This window comes from Coloeus monedula (genome assembly GCF_965178545.1).
Source record: "Coloeus monedula genome assembly, chromosome: 5".
Lineage (NCBI taxonomy): Eukaryota > Metazoa > Chordata > Aves > Passeriformes > Corvidae > Coloeus > Coloeus monedula.
Window position 1 is genome coordinate 31,406,867 of NC_138785.1, and position 17,202 is coordinate 31,424,068.

At 39.7% G+C, this 17,202-nt stretch overlaps 1 protein-coding gene across 1 annotated transcript in view; it reads left to right on the forward strand.

Moving 5' to 3' along the window:
- Window positions 1-17,202, forward strand: part of COL25A1 (collagen type XXV alpha 1 chain) — a gene marked incomplete at both ends in the record, with an annotated part of 297,729 nt that overhangs the window by 200,969 nt on the left and 79,558 nt on the right. The window contains 3 exons of the mRNA XM_082281981.1: window positions 11,032-11,103; window positions 11,992-12,099; window positions 15,211-15,246. Of these exons, the coding sequence (XP_082138107.1) occupies window positions 11,032-11,103; window positions 11,992-12,099; window positions 15,211-15,246 (216 nt within the window). The remainder of the gene's footprint in view (window positions 1-11,031; window positions 11,104-11,991; window positions 12,100-15,210; window positions 15,247-17,202) is intronic.

Genomic DNA, 17,202 nt, shown 5'->3' on the forward strand with positions numbered 1-17,202 from the left:
TATCATGTTTATTTTAACAGAGAAATAGAGGAATACAGGAGTGTAAGTTCAAATGGATTGGCTGTGCTAGTTCACTCTTCTTTACATCTGTGCTTCATTAGAAAACGCTTGGTTACATTGTTCAGATAATATAGTAACTCTCTTCAGTTACATGTTTATAATTTTTTCCATAACAGTATGTTCCATGGATTATTTTCTTCTGTTAACTGTGTTAAATATTTTGAATTTGCACCCTTATTTTATTCTACTGTTTTGTTTCATATAATTTGATTTAATTGGATTTTAAATTTTTTCAGTCAGTAAGATTATCTAAAGTCACAACATGGTTTTACAGCTGATTTTGATGTTCTATTAACTACCAAGGTGTCCTGTTATGCTTGGTGCTAGGGCTGCACATCATAAAGACAGCAGCCTGAGAGTGAACAGCTTTAAATATTATTTCAGTTGAAACTCAATAAGAAGAGTTGGAAAACTACTCAAATAAATAAAAGAAAGTAGAGAGAAACAGCGAGAGCAACGTGCTTTTTTTCTAAGCTAACTAATACATGAACTAAAGGTTCTGAATAATTTAAAAATTTCCTTTTAACTTCTAAGCAAATTTAGTATCTCTCAGAGGCCATAGTGGGCTGGTATTTTGTCTGGTTCTGTGCTACAGAGCTTCATGGGGAATGTGAGGAGAGAGATGGCAGGGAAGCAGAGCAGTGCCGTGCCTGTGGCTTAGGAGAGGATGCTCCGTTCAGGTGGCATAAGACAGGCCCATGTGTAAGTGCTTGCACTGAGTGGCCTTACATGCAGAAGGATGCGTGTTCTTACATTCACATTCACAACTGTGGCCTTAGGTTCAAAAGAACAGGAGAGAACATTTGATGGAAGTAGCAGAGAGGGATGCAATAACAAATACAGAAGAGCAATGTTGTGAAGAATATTACATAAGTGAGGATAAGAATCTGGAATTATGACTGTTGGAGAAGTTTCCAGGGAAAGACCCAGAGGTCTGAACACTGGAGAACAAATGAAGTGGTATCAACACAAGGGAATGATGATGCAAATATCTTGGCAAAATGTTGAAGAGGTGTAAGAACTATTGAGTGGTGAAGCTTATGTGGCTTTCAGTGCCAGGTCTGGAAGTGTTGGCAGTGCCTGATAAGAAGATTCGGGTTTGGTCAGTGTTACTGCAGTGGGACCTCTGCTGTGCAGAGACTGTTGTGTCCCACTTTGCCAAAATACACTCCGTGTACTGTCAGGCAATAGAGTCCTTACTGAGCCATACAAATCATGGTTATGACTGTTTGAGAGTTTGGTAAATCAAGTGCAGATAAAAAGCAGAAAATATCCAACTTGAGGAGTTCATGTATAAGGACATCCAAAGTTGTATCTGCAGCAGCAGCTGGCACTTGAGACTGAATTCTGTATCTGATTACAGAAAAGGAGTTCAATAAGGTCTGCAGTGGAGAGGAAGAGGTGGTGACTAGCATCTTGTGGACAAGCTGAAATTTCACCAACTCTTTAGTCAATGCATGTTCCAGTAACAAACCCCCTATTTAACTATATGGGTCTAGCTTGGGAAATTTAGCCACTGTTGGTTTTCCCTTAGTCTGTTTGGAATGTGTTCTACAGCAACTTCTCCTTTTTCCCCCTGCATATTTCACAAGTAATAAGTACCATGAAGCCTCTGACCATTTTATGTTTCATGGTACAGCAGTTATCTCTTCTGATGACTGTCTTCAGGGTGAATCTGCTCAACCTGCTGTGCCAGGGGATTTTCAATATAATTAGTAGAAATTTTATGTGTAAGCCACTCATGCACCAAATGAAACTAAACCCATTTAGTCCTGGTTGGTTACCTTTGCACGTAGTTTTCCATCACTGCCTGTGTAAAATAAACGGGTTTGGAGGTAATGGCATACAATATTATTTTTGAGAAATATTGTACCCGAAAGTCACTGGGGCATGACATTAATGTGTGGATTTGACAAGTTTGCAGACAGATTGGATATAATATCCAAGAGCAGTGAACATTTTCATGCTAATTCATCTTTTACAGGTAAGGTGCCTGACGTTTCTTTGGGTTTATATTTTTACATATTGGCTTGAAATAAGCATTTAACTTAGCAAAAACTGTTAGTGTTCCAAGCTATGACTGAAATTTCAAAATGACCCTTATTCTTTAGAAAAGCTACTTTCTTTCCAGGCATTTTAGTAAAAGAAATCAGAATAAAATGTAGACTGTCCAGGTCAAGATGAGACCTTACACTTCCAAAATTCTGCTGAAAAGAAAAGATGTTTGTGGAAACACTTTGCAAGAGGCAAAGATAATGCTGTTTCTGACCCACTCAAGTTTTCACCTTGAGATTTTTGCAGGATCTTTCTTTCTGAAATAATTCCAAAACTGCAAAAATAGTAATCAGTTATCTCAAAATGTCTGCAGTCACTGGACATGTAGAATATATACTGAACTGCTTTGAAGTTCAGGTTTTCTTGAAAATGCCTTCAATAAAGTCATACACTAAGAACTCAACCCTGCAAATACCACCCAGTTGTCAGGTACTTGTATTTTTAGAATAATGTGGCTGGGGTTTTATGTTGGTTTTTTTTTCAAGAATCTGAGGAGTTTTTGTAAGTATTCAGAAGTGATGTGTGGATCAGTCTCCTTCATTGTGCAGAGATGGCATAAGGGCTCTAGTTCATAATGCCATGTGGCTTGATCTACCTATGTCCATGCTGTCTGTGGAAAATATGAGCCAAAACACATTCTAGTAGTGTGAGTGATATTGAAATTCATACCCTGGGTGTGAGTTTGAGCAGCAAGTTAATATAGCTTTTAATCATATGAGACCACCAATAAGGTAGTGATGGTGAGTCCTGATCTTATTAGGAAAAGATTATATTTTTATCTCTTTATGTATTTTTATATCAGATCTCTACTCTGAAGTTGTGGCTGACTAAACATTTAGGTCAAATGCAGAACTAGCTTTCCTCGATACCAGTGTAAGAAATGGTAATATAAGTACATCTTTTGGATGCTCTTCTTTTTGCAGAGGGCATGGCTTCATGAAATGTCCATGGAGATTTGCTTTACTGTACTGAGCCATGAGAAAATTAAAAATGATGTAGTTTAGCCTGTGGACTGTTACACTAGATGGTGATATCAGGCTGCTCAGTTCCTGTTGTTCAGCTCTAGTCCAATTTACAAAAAGCTTTTGAAAATATCATGATGGTAGGATTGCAAAGGATGTACTGTCCAAGAAGAGACTGTACCTTGATAATGGAAATTGGTCTTCAGAGGTCAATGTTTGGGAACAGAACAGCTGGTACAGAATGTCTTCACTGGATGTGGAGGGGAGCTTGGTAATCAAGGATGAGGAAGAGGCTGAGGTACTTAATGCCTTCTTTGCCTCAGTCTTCAACAGAAAGCAACACCCTTCTGTAAATGACATAATAAATATCTTCTGTCCTTTAGTTCAGATACATGAGCGATTTCTTACTTATCAGGGCTAGAAATCATTAGCTAGCAGCTGGTTTTAAATTGGTTTTGGTCTAGGTGAAATGAGATACCACCCAGAAGCCATATTAAGTATTTTCACAAAATGCTTTTCTCCTTTTGGTATGTTTAAGTAAGTTTTCCTGTTGGCTGGGGTGGCACAGAACTGATAATATCTCTAAAAATGTCTTAAGCAGGAAAGATGAAGTTCTAGAAAAGACAGGAACTCAGAAGTTTATTTTATTTTGTTAACCTTTATTGACTTGAAGATTAAAAACATTCCTTGAGTCCTGTTAAAACAGTTAGGTTCAGATAAAGATATAATGTTCTTTTCTAGTTAATCCTTTTCCCTGTTTACTTTTAATATATTTGCTACTTATTTGCTGCCTGGTAGAGAGAAATCACTGCTTTGCAAGTTCTACTTTTCTATGCTGACAGATTATTTCAAAATTATCTAATATCGACAAAACCAGTCCTGGAAGCAGTCTATTTACTGAAATAACTAAATACAAGTGTGTGTGTATATATAGACATAAATTCTCTTTTAAAAGTGAAGTATTGCTTCACTTGTTCTATTATAGATACAGCTTTTATAAACGATCCCATAGTAAAGGGAAATTGAAGGTGTGAAAGCAGTAAATTTTGACCTGATTTTTTTTAAATGAAAAATTTAAAAAGCCTTTTTTAATATGTATGCATTATTATTAGTTAATATGTTTCTAGGAAATATATAATATTTTGAGCCTTTTCCTACTCCTAGTGACAATGCATGGAAAATCTGTATTCATGTCCTTAGAATCAGTACCTCAGTCATAAATTAGAAAATACTAGTTACTGAATGATGATTAAACCATGACCATCAACTTTTCACCCTCCTTTAAAGCCATCCTATTTGGTACTATATGGGGGGATTTGGCTTTGGTTTTGGGTTGTTTTCTTTGTTATTGTTTGGTTTTTTTAAAGAAAGGAACAGGTTTGCTTCACAAAATAAGTAGTAATATATAAATTAATCTGATTTCCTGTCTTCCCCAAAAGCAAAACTTAGTTTTTTGGAGTGAGGTCAGGCTGACATTGCTAACTGTAATGAATGTAGGTAAATCATTTATGTTAGAGGAAGCCTTGTTCCCAAAAGTTTCATGCTGATAATTTTTATCCTCATTCAACGTCTTGTCAAAGTGAAAATGTATAGTATTAGAGTCAAAATATTATGTTAATTAAATACAATTTTGCATAATTTAAACATACTCTATGAATTTCTACTGCCCTTGATGATTCTTATTTATGTCTAAAAGCATATTTTCTGTTTTACTGTATGTTACTTCAGACATGTAGCAGACACAGAGAGCTGCTTTAATTTCATACTTTACCAGTATGATTACACTCATGGTTGTTTCTTCTGTTGTTAATTGCCCTGTGTAAATCAAATTATAGATCAAGTTATAAGCTGTATCTAGCTACTGTTTCAGACTGCACTCTTAGTGTGCCACAATAAGAATATTTAAAAAGCATTAGTGATTCCTTCTGTTAACATAACTTTCACCCAAGCAGAATCATTGAGAAAACTTCTGGACATCTGGTTTAATGCCAATATGTCTGTGAGCAGTTAATTTAACTTCTAAGACTTTGTTTCCTTATCTGCCAGGAGGCAGCAGGGGTATTTATCTTCTCCGTTCCTGGGACTAATTATCTGTTCTACTTCACTGGTGTTGGGCTGTTGTGGCTCCCCTGTTTTCCATTAAGGCGAAACTAGGGTAACAAATTGGAGCAAGGTAACTTGGAGCTCTGTAATGAGGAAAAGTTAGGCAAGAACTCAGATGGTATTGGTTGGCAACTTTGTCTAAAGCACTGGGACACTCCGACTTGAGAGTCAAGAGTTCACAAGAGTGTCCTTTTGGCTGTGAATGACTCTCTAGGGCCAAGCTATGCCTTTGATGTTCAGCTCCTGAGGTTCCTTTGGGGAATGCAGAACAGCTGTGACACTCCAGAGAAAGTGCCACATACCTGCTCCCGAGACGAGGATGTTGTCATTCCTGTCTTAAGAGTTAGGCAGTGCTTGTCTTGCTCTCCACCAGTTGGCTTGCATCTTGCCCCTTTTTAGTAATGCCAGAGGAATGGTGAGGAAGGAAGTCTCTGTACATCCTGTTCCTTTTTCTACCGTCCCGTCCTGTGACTGAAAATACATCATGAAGTTGTATCTCCAACTACAGCTGTCATGCAAAAGTGCTGCAGAACTGAACATATGAGTTAGGCAAATTTGATTGAAAACAGCTCTAAAAAAATTTAATCCAATCCTAATAACCATCATAGAGAAGCTTGAGCCACTTAACCTGCATCACATAAGTGCAGCAGGTATAAAATTTGAAGAGAACCACAAGCCAGGACAGAATATTTTTTCTTTGAGGAGCAGTTTGGTTATGGACCATCCCATCTTGCAGTTGACTGGATGCCTACAACCACTTTCAGTGAGAGTAGCAGGTTTGCCTTCGGGAAGGGTATTTTATGGAGGTCAGATGGTGATCACTCATCAGAACACATAATTGAGTTGTGTAGGAAGGACATTTTCCTCGCTGAAAATTCATCTAATAGTCGGACAAAAGTAGAGAAGAGTTGGCTTTTTTGACTTTTATTCAGTTTGAATGCAGTGTGGGGTAGAATTCACTGTGAATGCAGAGGTGATAATAGGAAATAATGCTTCTACAGTGATCTGTTTATGCCAGATCTTAAGCACTATGTTTTTATTATTTTAATACAAAGTGTGAATCATTATATAATGTATTCAAATCAAAACTCTTTTCTGAATGTTTGCCAAACTGAAAAGAAATTTCTGGATTCTTGTCTTGTTGTGGTGTACTGTTTTTGTTAGCAGATTTGCTGCTGGAGAAAGCAGCAGTTATGATAAAAGGGATTATATAAAAGAGCTCCTGCTGAGAGTCCATGGGACTGTACAGGGTGATACCAAACACTGTGTTCCCCAGGGCAGGTACAATAATTAGCCACAGGACTGGCACTCAGTCTGAGGGATTAATTAGAACTGGAGGTGGTGTTGGAGAGAGGCAGAGCAGCCATAAAGAGTGTCAGGATTACTCTGGCCTGAAGCCTGTGTGATTTGATGTGAAATAGCAGCAGCTGGCTGTAACCTTAGGAAGTGCAAGAGAACAGCAGGTGGTAATTCCTGTCTCATTTACCATGTCTTCACAGGAACATGCAAGCTTGTGCAGCTTGGGTTTATTGGCAGGTCAGAAGGAAAATCCTAGGGAGGACTATGACATTTACTATACTGAGCAAATGCAATAGTCAAACTGGAGCGTATGCAGCGCAGTGTAAAACCAATAACACTGTTGCTTAATGTTACCATACTTGCCTTGTGACAGGGTTATAATATTGACCTCATGTGGACCAGTGGACAAAGCTGAAAGTACTGTGAAAAATCTAGGACAGCTAGTGGGAATTACATCCTTCAAGGCTGTGATGAATGTAACAGGAGAACTATTTCATCTAGTTATAAATTCAGATGGGGAATGATACCATGTTCTGGCATCCCTTGGTTTTCTCAGTAGCCATTGTATGGGGCAGGTAGGGTTTACCTTCGCTGCCAGGTAGGTAAGGTGGTCCCATGGCTGTTACCCTCCGTCAAGCATTGTGTTTTGCTTGGCATTTGGGCAAAAATGGCAGTGAGGCATGCAACAACTGTTCTAGTTTAGAAATTGTAACCAGCTAGCATTTCAGGGTGAGCTTGAGTAGCTGTCAGCAGAGGAATTTAGTAGACCAGTGGTTGCTGTTGATGACTGTAGTGTTTTGTATTCTGTTAGGGCCTCCCAGGGTGGAGAACAAGAACCCTTCCTATGTGCAGTTCAAGAATCAAACCAAATAAAGAGAAAATTGAGTAACTTTAAATCTGTCGTTCAGAACAGCTTTAGATAGAGAAAAAATAAAACAGATCCAGGGGATATTTGTGGCTGTATTTATAGCTGTGACAGGAAAGGAAGAGAACTCACTTTGTGGGAAGGACAGCTCTTTTTATGCCTTTTTAGAAGCACATTGTGTGCCAACATTATCTTTCATGGATGCCAGAGGGTGCAATGCCTTCTAAAGCCTCCCACACATGCAAAAACTATGGACCCATTGTAGTTTCTTTGCTGGGTTCCATTTAGCGTTCCCGTGTTTCTGGCTCTCTCCAAAGATGGGTGTTACTCATGGGGAGATGATCCAGGTCCAAACTGGCATTGCACGTATCTCAGTGTTATGTCTAAGATTATGACCGCTTTGGGCAAAGGAAGGAAAGCTTTGTCCTACTTGGGAACAAGCTGAAAGAAGTAACTACTCTGCAGATGGAGGAATGGGATTGTCCCCTTTTCTCATGTGTTGTTTATGTAGGCAGAAAACTGCAGGACTGATAGCTGACCTTGAACTTGCCTGTGGGGTGTTGGGAAGCTTTGAAAATGCTGGGGCTGGACTGCGAAATGCTGAATGTAAATGATTTTGTGTACAGCTACACAAATCTTTCCAAAGTCTTCCATTTCTTCCCAAGGAAAAAAAAATCTTTCATGACAAACCAGTTTATTTTCTGCATAAGTGCCTTTCTTAATTAATTCTCTGTTCTCCATCATGTTGAAGATGAAATAAATCCAAATTAATATGAGTTTAAAACATCCAATTGCAAATATACTAATTTAGAGGTAACTGAAAATTACTGTGCTGTAATTCTAAAGGCTGATAAATAAAAAATGAAGTTGTTTAAAAATTTTCTGTTTATCCATTTTTTCAATAAATGTCATTTATTGCTTGCTATTCAGATTTTACTTCTTATGTAGGTTTCTTGTTTGTGCTCCTTTCCATTACATGGGTATTGTAGTTTTATCTAGGAGAGAAATGGACCATGTGCACAGCAGGGCTAATGAGTCACAGATGTAAAGATTCTGGCACATTACTAGCTAATAACTTCTTTAACTTATATTCCATAATAAGATAAATGCAAATTTGATACATCTGTTTCCTAAATGATGTATCATTCCAGTCTTATCAGTGTCTCAGGAGTGAGTCTTTTTATATGTTGTGAGTTTTAGCCTTTTTTGGTTTTGTTTTCTGTTTGTTTCTAAAGAGGAGATTTCAGGTCACTGAGCAATGCAGTTAGCCACACCACAGTTCATCCCAGGAAGTGGGAAGGCTGCATTTAGCCACTGGCTTTATGGGATCGACTTACAGAGTCTCAGCTTCCTCATCTCATGGATGTATAGCAGGAATAAAGATGCTAAATGCAACTCCAAGATGTCAGCGAAGAACATGTATGCATCACAAAGTTACTCTGCCTTTTTTGTAAAGGCTGGTGCAGTCTTTGTGATCCAGAGGATCTCTGGTGTGGTTGCATGTGGAGATGAACAGAGCAAGTACTTGCCACATTAAAAGAATCTGCTGCAGCTGAGAGACCTGGGAGGCTGCCCTGGGCCAGCTGGGCTGCAAAGACCTCGTGTGCTACAGCAACATGGGCTGCAACAGCAGAGCCTTCATGCAGGACTCCCCAGAAGGCCGCTTGCCTGGCAGCAAGAGCCGGCCGCAGCCTCCCCTTTAGGAGGTGCTAAGCTGCCATGGTGCAGCTGTTTGCTGCAGGAGGAGCCCCCAGAGGGGCTGTGCTACCAGCTCTACCTCATAAAGGTGGTCTGTGGGCATGTAGGGGGCTTAGAGCTCCTGGCTAAATTTTATTCTGTGTTCCTCAGCCTCTCTGCCGTTGAACAAGCCTCTGCTTCTGACAATGTGCTATGCTAAAGGCAAGGAGAGGACTTAGGGGTTTTCTCCTCTGTAGGAATTCACTGCTCAGCTGCATAAGGTTTTGGCTTTATCAGAAGGTTTAATTCATAACCCTACAAGGTAGCTCAAGAAAGGTGTTGAACTGAGAGCAAAATTCACTCCCTTGTATTGTGACAGCAGGCCACAATTACCACACTCTTCCCTTTTCCTACCAGCACAGTACAAGTTCTGCACATATTGGTAGAGTAGAATATGAGAAACCATATGTGGCATACAACACTTGAGGGGTAAAAATGGATGTGAAAATACTGCTATGTATGTCTTGAAAATTTTGACCATGGCCCTTATGGACTACCCAATATCTAGCAGTAGATTTATGTTCAGTGTTTATAGTTAGGTATGTGCTACCAGTTTATGTGCTGAATGTCATATGTTAAACAGAACGTGAGGAGCAGGATATTAATTATGCAAAGTACTTCAGCGTATACTGTCATTGCTGTCAAGTTCTGCAGCAATCCAGAGTCTTTCTACTTTTCACTTTTTGAAGTGCTGTAGTACATTTCAATTGAAAATGGCTCAGTCATGTGCTGGCTGATAGTCTTAACAATTGTCAAATGATCATAATTTATCGTAATTTTAAGGAAAGACACCTTCATGGTGTCCTTCTAAAATCTCTTGATACTCTTATTGTGAGCTTGCATTTGCAGTGCAGTGCAGACCCAGCTCTGTTTCCCATATGACAGAGAGGCTGTTTCCTGTCAGTCGGCAGTGTGGGGTGTACTAAACGTAGTGTTTGTTCTGTTTGTCTGTTAGTAAATTGTGTCTCTGTGATGTTTGTGTTGTGCTGTTCTCGTACCATGTTATGCTGTGTCCCTAGGGCCTGCCAGGCTTCCCCACAGTTGCTGCTCTGCACAGTAATCAGATCCTCACCGTCAAGGTTTGTGGCTGACATGTGCCTGTTCAGTCAGGTCTCTCTGTATCAGCATAAAAGTGCACATGAAAAATTGTTTTTAACATGGAATATGAGTGAATCCTTATGGTGTACCTACACCAACCCTCACTGCCTTTGCATTGATCTAAGTACTCCAGATGCAGAGTGTGGGATCAAATCTGTAACTGTGTATGGTGTTACCCCTGGAAATGTCTACATTCCCCCTGGTCTTGGTCAGTATCTTACTTTCAGGTGAGGTTTTTCCTGTTGTTTAGCTTCCCTGAGGCATACATGAGTGTGGAAAATGTCAGTGAACTCTATACTGGTTACATGTAGAGTCAGATAATTGTGTTAGATATCAGAGGTTTACTCTGTACATCCAGATTTTTTCAAAGTGGATTTGCAAATTAAGCAGGAAGCAATCTGGTCAAGCTGGAGCTTCAGTCCTTAAAAAAATAACACCATTCTTCATGGCACAATATGCTGGTTAGAAAATCTGACTGAAAGTTGAACTGGTGCTTCGTCTCTAGAAGCTTTGCTGAAAGAACAACATATAAAAATACTGAGTTTTAGAGCCTGGGTAATGAAAAAACTAATATACATGCAGAATTCTCACGCAAAATCTGGGGAGAAAGCAGTTACACATTTAAGTCATTGTATATGATTTAATTCATAAGCAGTATGTCCTGTACAATAGAGGTAATTTTTTTCCAAAAGTAAATGCACAGTTTCTTTCAGGCAGAAGCACCAGTTCATATTACATTAGCTATTAAAAATCTAATGAATATGTCTTTATTTCTTTCTCGGGCCTTCTGATGTCTATTCTTCAATTCTCTCATCTCTGATCTTCAACCTTTGACCTCACCTGCCTGATCAGATGGTGTTTCCTAAAATCAATCATGGGTTTCTCTCTGCTGATCAGCAGCTCATTAAACGCCGCCTCATTAAGGTAGTGCTTCATCTCACTGGAGTCTGGTTCTTCTTTACATTCAGTTTACTCTTTGCTGTACCTTTTTATCAGATGCCTTCTTATAGCAGGTTATTCATTTGAAAAGGCTTTGAAATTTAGCAACTGTTAATGGTATTAACAGTTAAAAGACTATGGGTGGCTTTGCTAAGTGATCCACATTTGAGATGCCAGCAGAGCAGCTTTTTCCAGCGGTTTGCAGTGACATGCTGGAAATAACTAAAGTACCATTTTGGGGTGTCTTTTCTTTTTTAGAGGGGAAGGTAATATGTTTTGACAACTCTCTTGAAAATTGACTTTTGCAAATTAATAGGTAAAAATGAAGAGAGCTAGCTAATTGTCACTATAAAACAGCCTCCCGAAACAGATGGAAAACTATGTACAACTTCATGAAAAAGCAGTTATTTTCCATGCTTGTTTTTGAAATCTACCAATATATCGTTCATAGGCTTGGAAAATTGCTGTGCAAATCTGTATATTCTCAGATGTGACTTTCCTTCTTCGCCTCAGCTTTGTTATGATTATGCAAATCATGAAGCAAACAGATGCTTATCGAAAACAGTCACTTGCTCTGGAGAACTAGATGAGTAAAATATTTCAAGACTATCCCAAATTTTGGCATATGTGCTGTGGTAAGAGAAGCAGTTTGGAATCTAAACCTTCTGCTCTGTGCCTGATGGCACCAGACAGATACAAACTGTTGGTCTTCAAGGCAAAGTGCTGTTTCTGCCATAAGTAGTGAAGAAGTCACTGTCCAGTTCGTGGCAGCTTCTTCCAGCCCGTCTTGCTCTCTTTGTGGGTGAACTGTGTGCGTTTTTATGTGGTTGATGCCTCTAAAGCAAACTTGTGATGAGTTTTTTGTTGGTTTAGGGGGACCAAGGACAAGCTGGACCCCCTGGACCTCCAGGGCCACCAGGACCCAGAGGTCCCCCAGGAGATACTGGCAAAGATGGTCCTCGTGGGATGCCTGGCTTAACGGTGAGTTAGTCTGTTGCTGCCTTGGTGTCCAAATTTCTCTCCAGTGTATGCCAGTGTAGTGTCAAATACATTTTCTGAGGTAAGACTGGCAGGTAAGACGTGCAGAAGCTGAACCACAGGCAGACTTCATGGTGTACCCGAAGTCCCACGCACACAGAACAAGTGTATAGCAGGGCCAGAAGTAACACCAAGGTTCCTTGCCTCCCACCCCTGACAGTGTCCCCACACTTTCTAAAGTTTCTCAGTTGCTCACTGATATTTAATAGCTGTTTGAGGAGAGTCTGCCCCTTTCCATGACTAATAAATGTTTCTATTCAAACTTCTATTCAAGCTGAATTTGAGACCTCGCAGTGTGGATGTGCTTTACTTTTCACTTCTTAATGGTTTAACCTCAAAAGTCATGGAATAAAGTAATAAGATGCTAAAGCTGCCCAAAGTATGATGAAGTTTGGAGTTAGATTCTGCCGTCTCTAAACAAGAACAGTACCATTTTTTTTGACTCAGCCTCTCTTTCATTAGGACAAGCAGCAGAATCCAGTATATTGTGCATTGTTTGTTTTAGGCACAGGATCAGTCCCACACTTTTTAAACAGATGCCTAAACACATGACTTTTAACCAAAGTATGTGTTTGATTTTGGTTTTATATTTTGTGGCCTCCTTAATTTTTATTCCTTTGAAAGACGTATCTTTCTTTCCATTTCCGTGAATGCCACGGAATGTGTTATCAGTGTGGAAATGGAATCACAGACAGGAGGGAGACATGAAAACTGAAATGGCACATGTACAGATGCACACACGCCTTCACATGCGTGACAAGTAAAGATTGTGGCCAAGAAGACATATGGGGAACCAGCAAGGTGAGGACCAGCACTGGAAACAAACTGGTTTCTTGAAGGAAAAGCATAGGTTGTTACATGAGGCCAGGACAGGAAGGCATAATTTTTTCCTGCACGGCCTTTTTAGGTAAAACCAAAAAAAGAAATATCTACACTCCTGTTCTAACGCTATTCAGGTATTAACTGTCTGAATGTAATATAGCATGACAGTAGTAAGATGCTGCTAAAATTTCCTGTGAAAATCCAGCAAAGCTGGCCAGTTGAAACTTCTAGGACTCTAGGTCTGCTGCTGCTGTTGTTGTTTTGGCTTGATTTTTTACCACTACTGCCCTCATAAGTTCTAGCTCAAGGTTATGAAATTACATTAAAAGTCTGGAGCTCTCATTGGGATGCTTTACTTTGGCAGTCTTCTCTTTCTTGTTAATCCTGTGGCACATCAGGCCTTGGGTCTCTTCTGGGTCTCCCTTGTGTTCTTTTATTGTGGTTAAATGGACTGTGGTCAGGAGAGTTGATGCTGGTTTGATCTGGCAAGGGCAAGACTGAAACCAGAATCCATTTCTGACTGCAGGGATAGTGCTTTAGTAATTCCCATACATGGGGCTGGCAGAATCAGCTGACCTTGCTGATTACAGTGTGGCTGCATGTTGCTCTGTGCTTTTTAGCTAAGGGATCATTAGTGTTTCTCATATCAGGAAAGTCATCCATTTTATGCAATGAGGTCATTCCATTTTATAATAGTTCTGTAGTGATTTTGACTTTAGATGGCAAGAGAGAGATTCTTTTTATAGTTTCTAAGCTGTGGCTATCTTAAGCCCTCTAACATTATGGAAAATCAGTTCATAATAGTGCTTTAGAATCAGATACAAACAAGCACTCAGGTAGAAACCATCCAGTTCACTGCCCCTAGCTACTGTTCTGTACCCTCAGGTTAATGTTCCTGGTCCTCAGAAGGCTTGTTCCTCCATGGCTGTGTGATACACAGTCAAATAGGAGAGCTGTAAAGGGAAAACTTAACTGAGATGTAAGGACAGCTTTGTCTTTGAGGTAAAGAATTGTGTGGACCTTTGAGCTAGTGAGCTGAAAACAGCAGCTGCACTGTGCTGTGAGTTGGGGCATTGCAGCATCACGCAGCTATAGGAGGATGTCTTTACAGTGAGCAATGACCATAGGCAGACATTGCCTCTTTTGCAGGGTTAGAGAAAGCAGGGCTTCTATTCCAGCCTGTCCTTCTCAAGAAAGAAGGTTTACAATCACCACAGCTGTAAGGTGGTGTTTTGGGGCAATGACTGGCCACAAACCAGTGCCTCCATGGCTTCTTTCTCCCAGCTGTCTCGGTGTGTTTGCAGGTGCTGCGTGTTTGCTTCTGAGTGCAATGCACACACACCCAGAGAAACAGTTCTGATTCTTTTCAGTTGCCACGAACAACGACATCAGAGCAGTTCACGTCAATTTTAGGACAGGCTTTCTTTTATGACAAAGCTGCTAAAGAGGACCCTGCAGCTGTGCTGATACAATAGTGCACAGACTGCCCTATGCTCTGTTGGGTTTTCAAGGGAGTGACGTATAAACCAGACCGCTAAAATGATAGGAGCTCTGGGGTTTTTGGATGGGTATTTTTAGCCTGTATTGTATAACTGATATGTTTTACTGTCTCTTTATGTGTTCATATGGGAAGAAAGGGGAGAAGATAGATTCTATCTTTAGGTAGAGTTGTGCCCACAGAAAGAGAATACGTTGGAAGAATGATGGGTTACCATTTTGAAAGTAAATCCAGGTATTTAACAGCTGAGTAATTATTGCATGGCTTCAAAATACCAGTATTCATGGTTTTATGGAACATGGTAATTGACAGTGGTAAGTTATGCCTGCTGGCTGAGGTGATGACACAGAACAGTAATCTTGGAATATGTAAACTGTGGGATACAGCAGATACGTGAAAATAACCTTTCTGCATCCTTCAGCACCATGGAATGGAATATTATGTTTGGAACCAAGGGACAGAGTCAGAACACCAGCATCTAACTCTTGCCTTGAGAATGATACCATTGCATGATTGTGGAGTAATACTTCTTAAGATGTCTGTGATTTGGACTACCAGGTTAGAAAGCAAAAAAGTAATAGTTTAATGTGCAGTCAAAAAGCAAAAACATAATAGCTTAATGTGCAGTCAGCTGCCATACCTGTTTAGGAATTTCTAGGATACTTTGTTACTGGATAGAAAACTGGATTCAAGACATGTTGCTGAAATTATTCACTCCTTTTTTTTATTCAAAGGGTGAGCCAGGAAAACCCGGAGAACAAGGACTGGCAGTAAGTATTCTTCCAGTTTGCTAAGAAAGTGTAACATGACACATACCTTTTAAAATTAGAAATTCCAAAAAGATTTATGGCTGTGTGTTTCCTAACCTTCCTTTGTCACAGGCTATTTGAAGCCTTATTTGTGAAGAAACACAAGAGAGAAAACATCCTCTGTTTAAATAGAGTCACCTGTCACATAAGGCCAACTTCTTTAAGCTTGCAGAAGCAGAGGGAAATAAAACAGCTAAGGGCACAGCAAAACAAAAAAAGAACCAAGCCAGGGGTCACAGCTCTTGGCACCCTCTTAACAGTGTCTCTAAGTTGAGCTGTTTCTACCTTGAGACCATTGAGCAGCACAGGAATCCTCTACTTGTTTTACAGGCCAAAATTCAAGCTGTCTCTATAGCAAGGACTCTGGACAGAACAGTGAAGACACAGCACTGAAGCTCTCAGAATGTTCTCTTCTGAGGTTTCAGTTTTTTCCTCTGTGTGTGTCAAATACTTCCTATTCATTTGGAAGTAAATTGAAGCTCCACTGGTTGTAAATCAGCTTCAGCCACAGGTTAAGGCATCATAAGTTTCTGCCTGTCACATATTCCCAGAACTGTGGAACATGCAGTGATTTTTCTCCCTTAAGATCTCTCTAAACATGGTCATTTTTATTTTTATGAGAGATGACAGGTTGTAGCCCAAGGCATGTGGGTTTTATTCCTGAGTGTTTCTGAGGAGGAGGATTATCAGTAATAATCAGCTCAAAAATCAGTGCAGATATGATTGTTATCTGAATTTGTGAAGCTTTAAACAGGCACAATGATATTTTACCTTGACAAATTGCAAAACATTTTCAATTGACAAAATCCAATATATTTTGAAAGAAAAAAACTAAGATTCTGAGACCTGGAAGTATCTGCTGTGATCAGGTAGTTAAAGGCCTGTACTTTCTCATTTTGCAATAAAAGTTTATCAATTTCAAAATCAAAGCCTCCCAAAGGTTTTAGCAGGTTTTAGCATGCTTCTGTGCTCTTTTTTAATCTGTTCTTCTGGTTTCTGAGGGCCTGGGAAGAGTAGATGCAATAGCTAGGAAGGGAGCTTTTTTGGTTTGTTTTGTTGTATTTGGAAGATTCTCCTGTTTGACCTCTGGACAGAACTCACTCAGGTTCTGCAATAGTGTCTTCTTTCTATTCAAGACCAGATCTGCAGAGTCATGGGATCCTTGAGGGCTTTTAATCCATCACCTTTTAGTCCCCATGTTCAGAGCATTCCCACTGCTTTAATGTAACCATCTGTGTGTAAAAACTAAAAAACTGCTACTACTCTGTTTCTCTAAATGCTGATGTGTTTAGATAGGAAGAAGAGGTGTTTGAAAATCAAATCAGCAAGCTTGAGTTGGAGAAAGATCCCAGATTACATGAATTTCCACCTCCAAATGTCTTCTTGAAAAGTCAGTCTGACGGCTTAAATGTTAGGTTGTGTATAGATCAAGTGAAGAGCATCAGAGTATCAGGGAGGTAATTAGTTTCTTTTTATTCTTCTTGGTGCTTCTGACATACTCTTTGTGCCAGTACAGATTTGCAGAGTCTCTTTTCTCTGTAAAATGTTACAATTATTCAGGGACTGTCTAGCTGCTTCTGACAATTTCCGTCCTGCATTTAATGAATTTCCATATTGGAAATTCAGATACTGCTGCCAGAAAAGCTGATTTCCCAACATGTATGTTGTAAGATTGCATTGCTAGAAAAAATAGGTATATTATGTGGTGAGGAGCACAGGCCCTTTGTTTGGGTTTCTTTTTGTGCATTTTTCATCTATTATTTTTTCAAAGTAAAGGAAAATGGAGATCTCTGCCCAGAGGAGCTTCTAGGTTGTTTCTGCAGGGATTCTTTTGTAAGGACTTGCCTTTGTTTCACACCAAGAGTCTGCAGTCCGAGTTAGCTTCCTGTTTTTCTTCCCAATGAAATTGAAACCGGG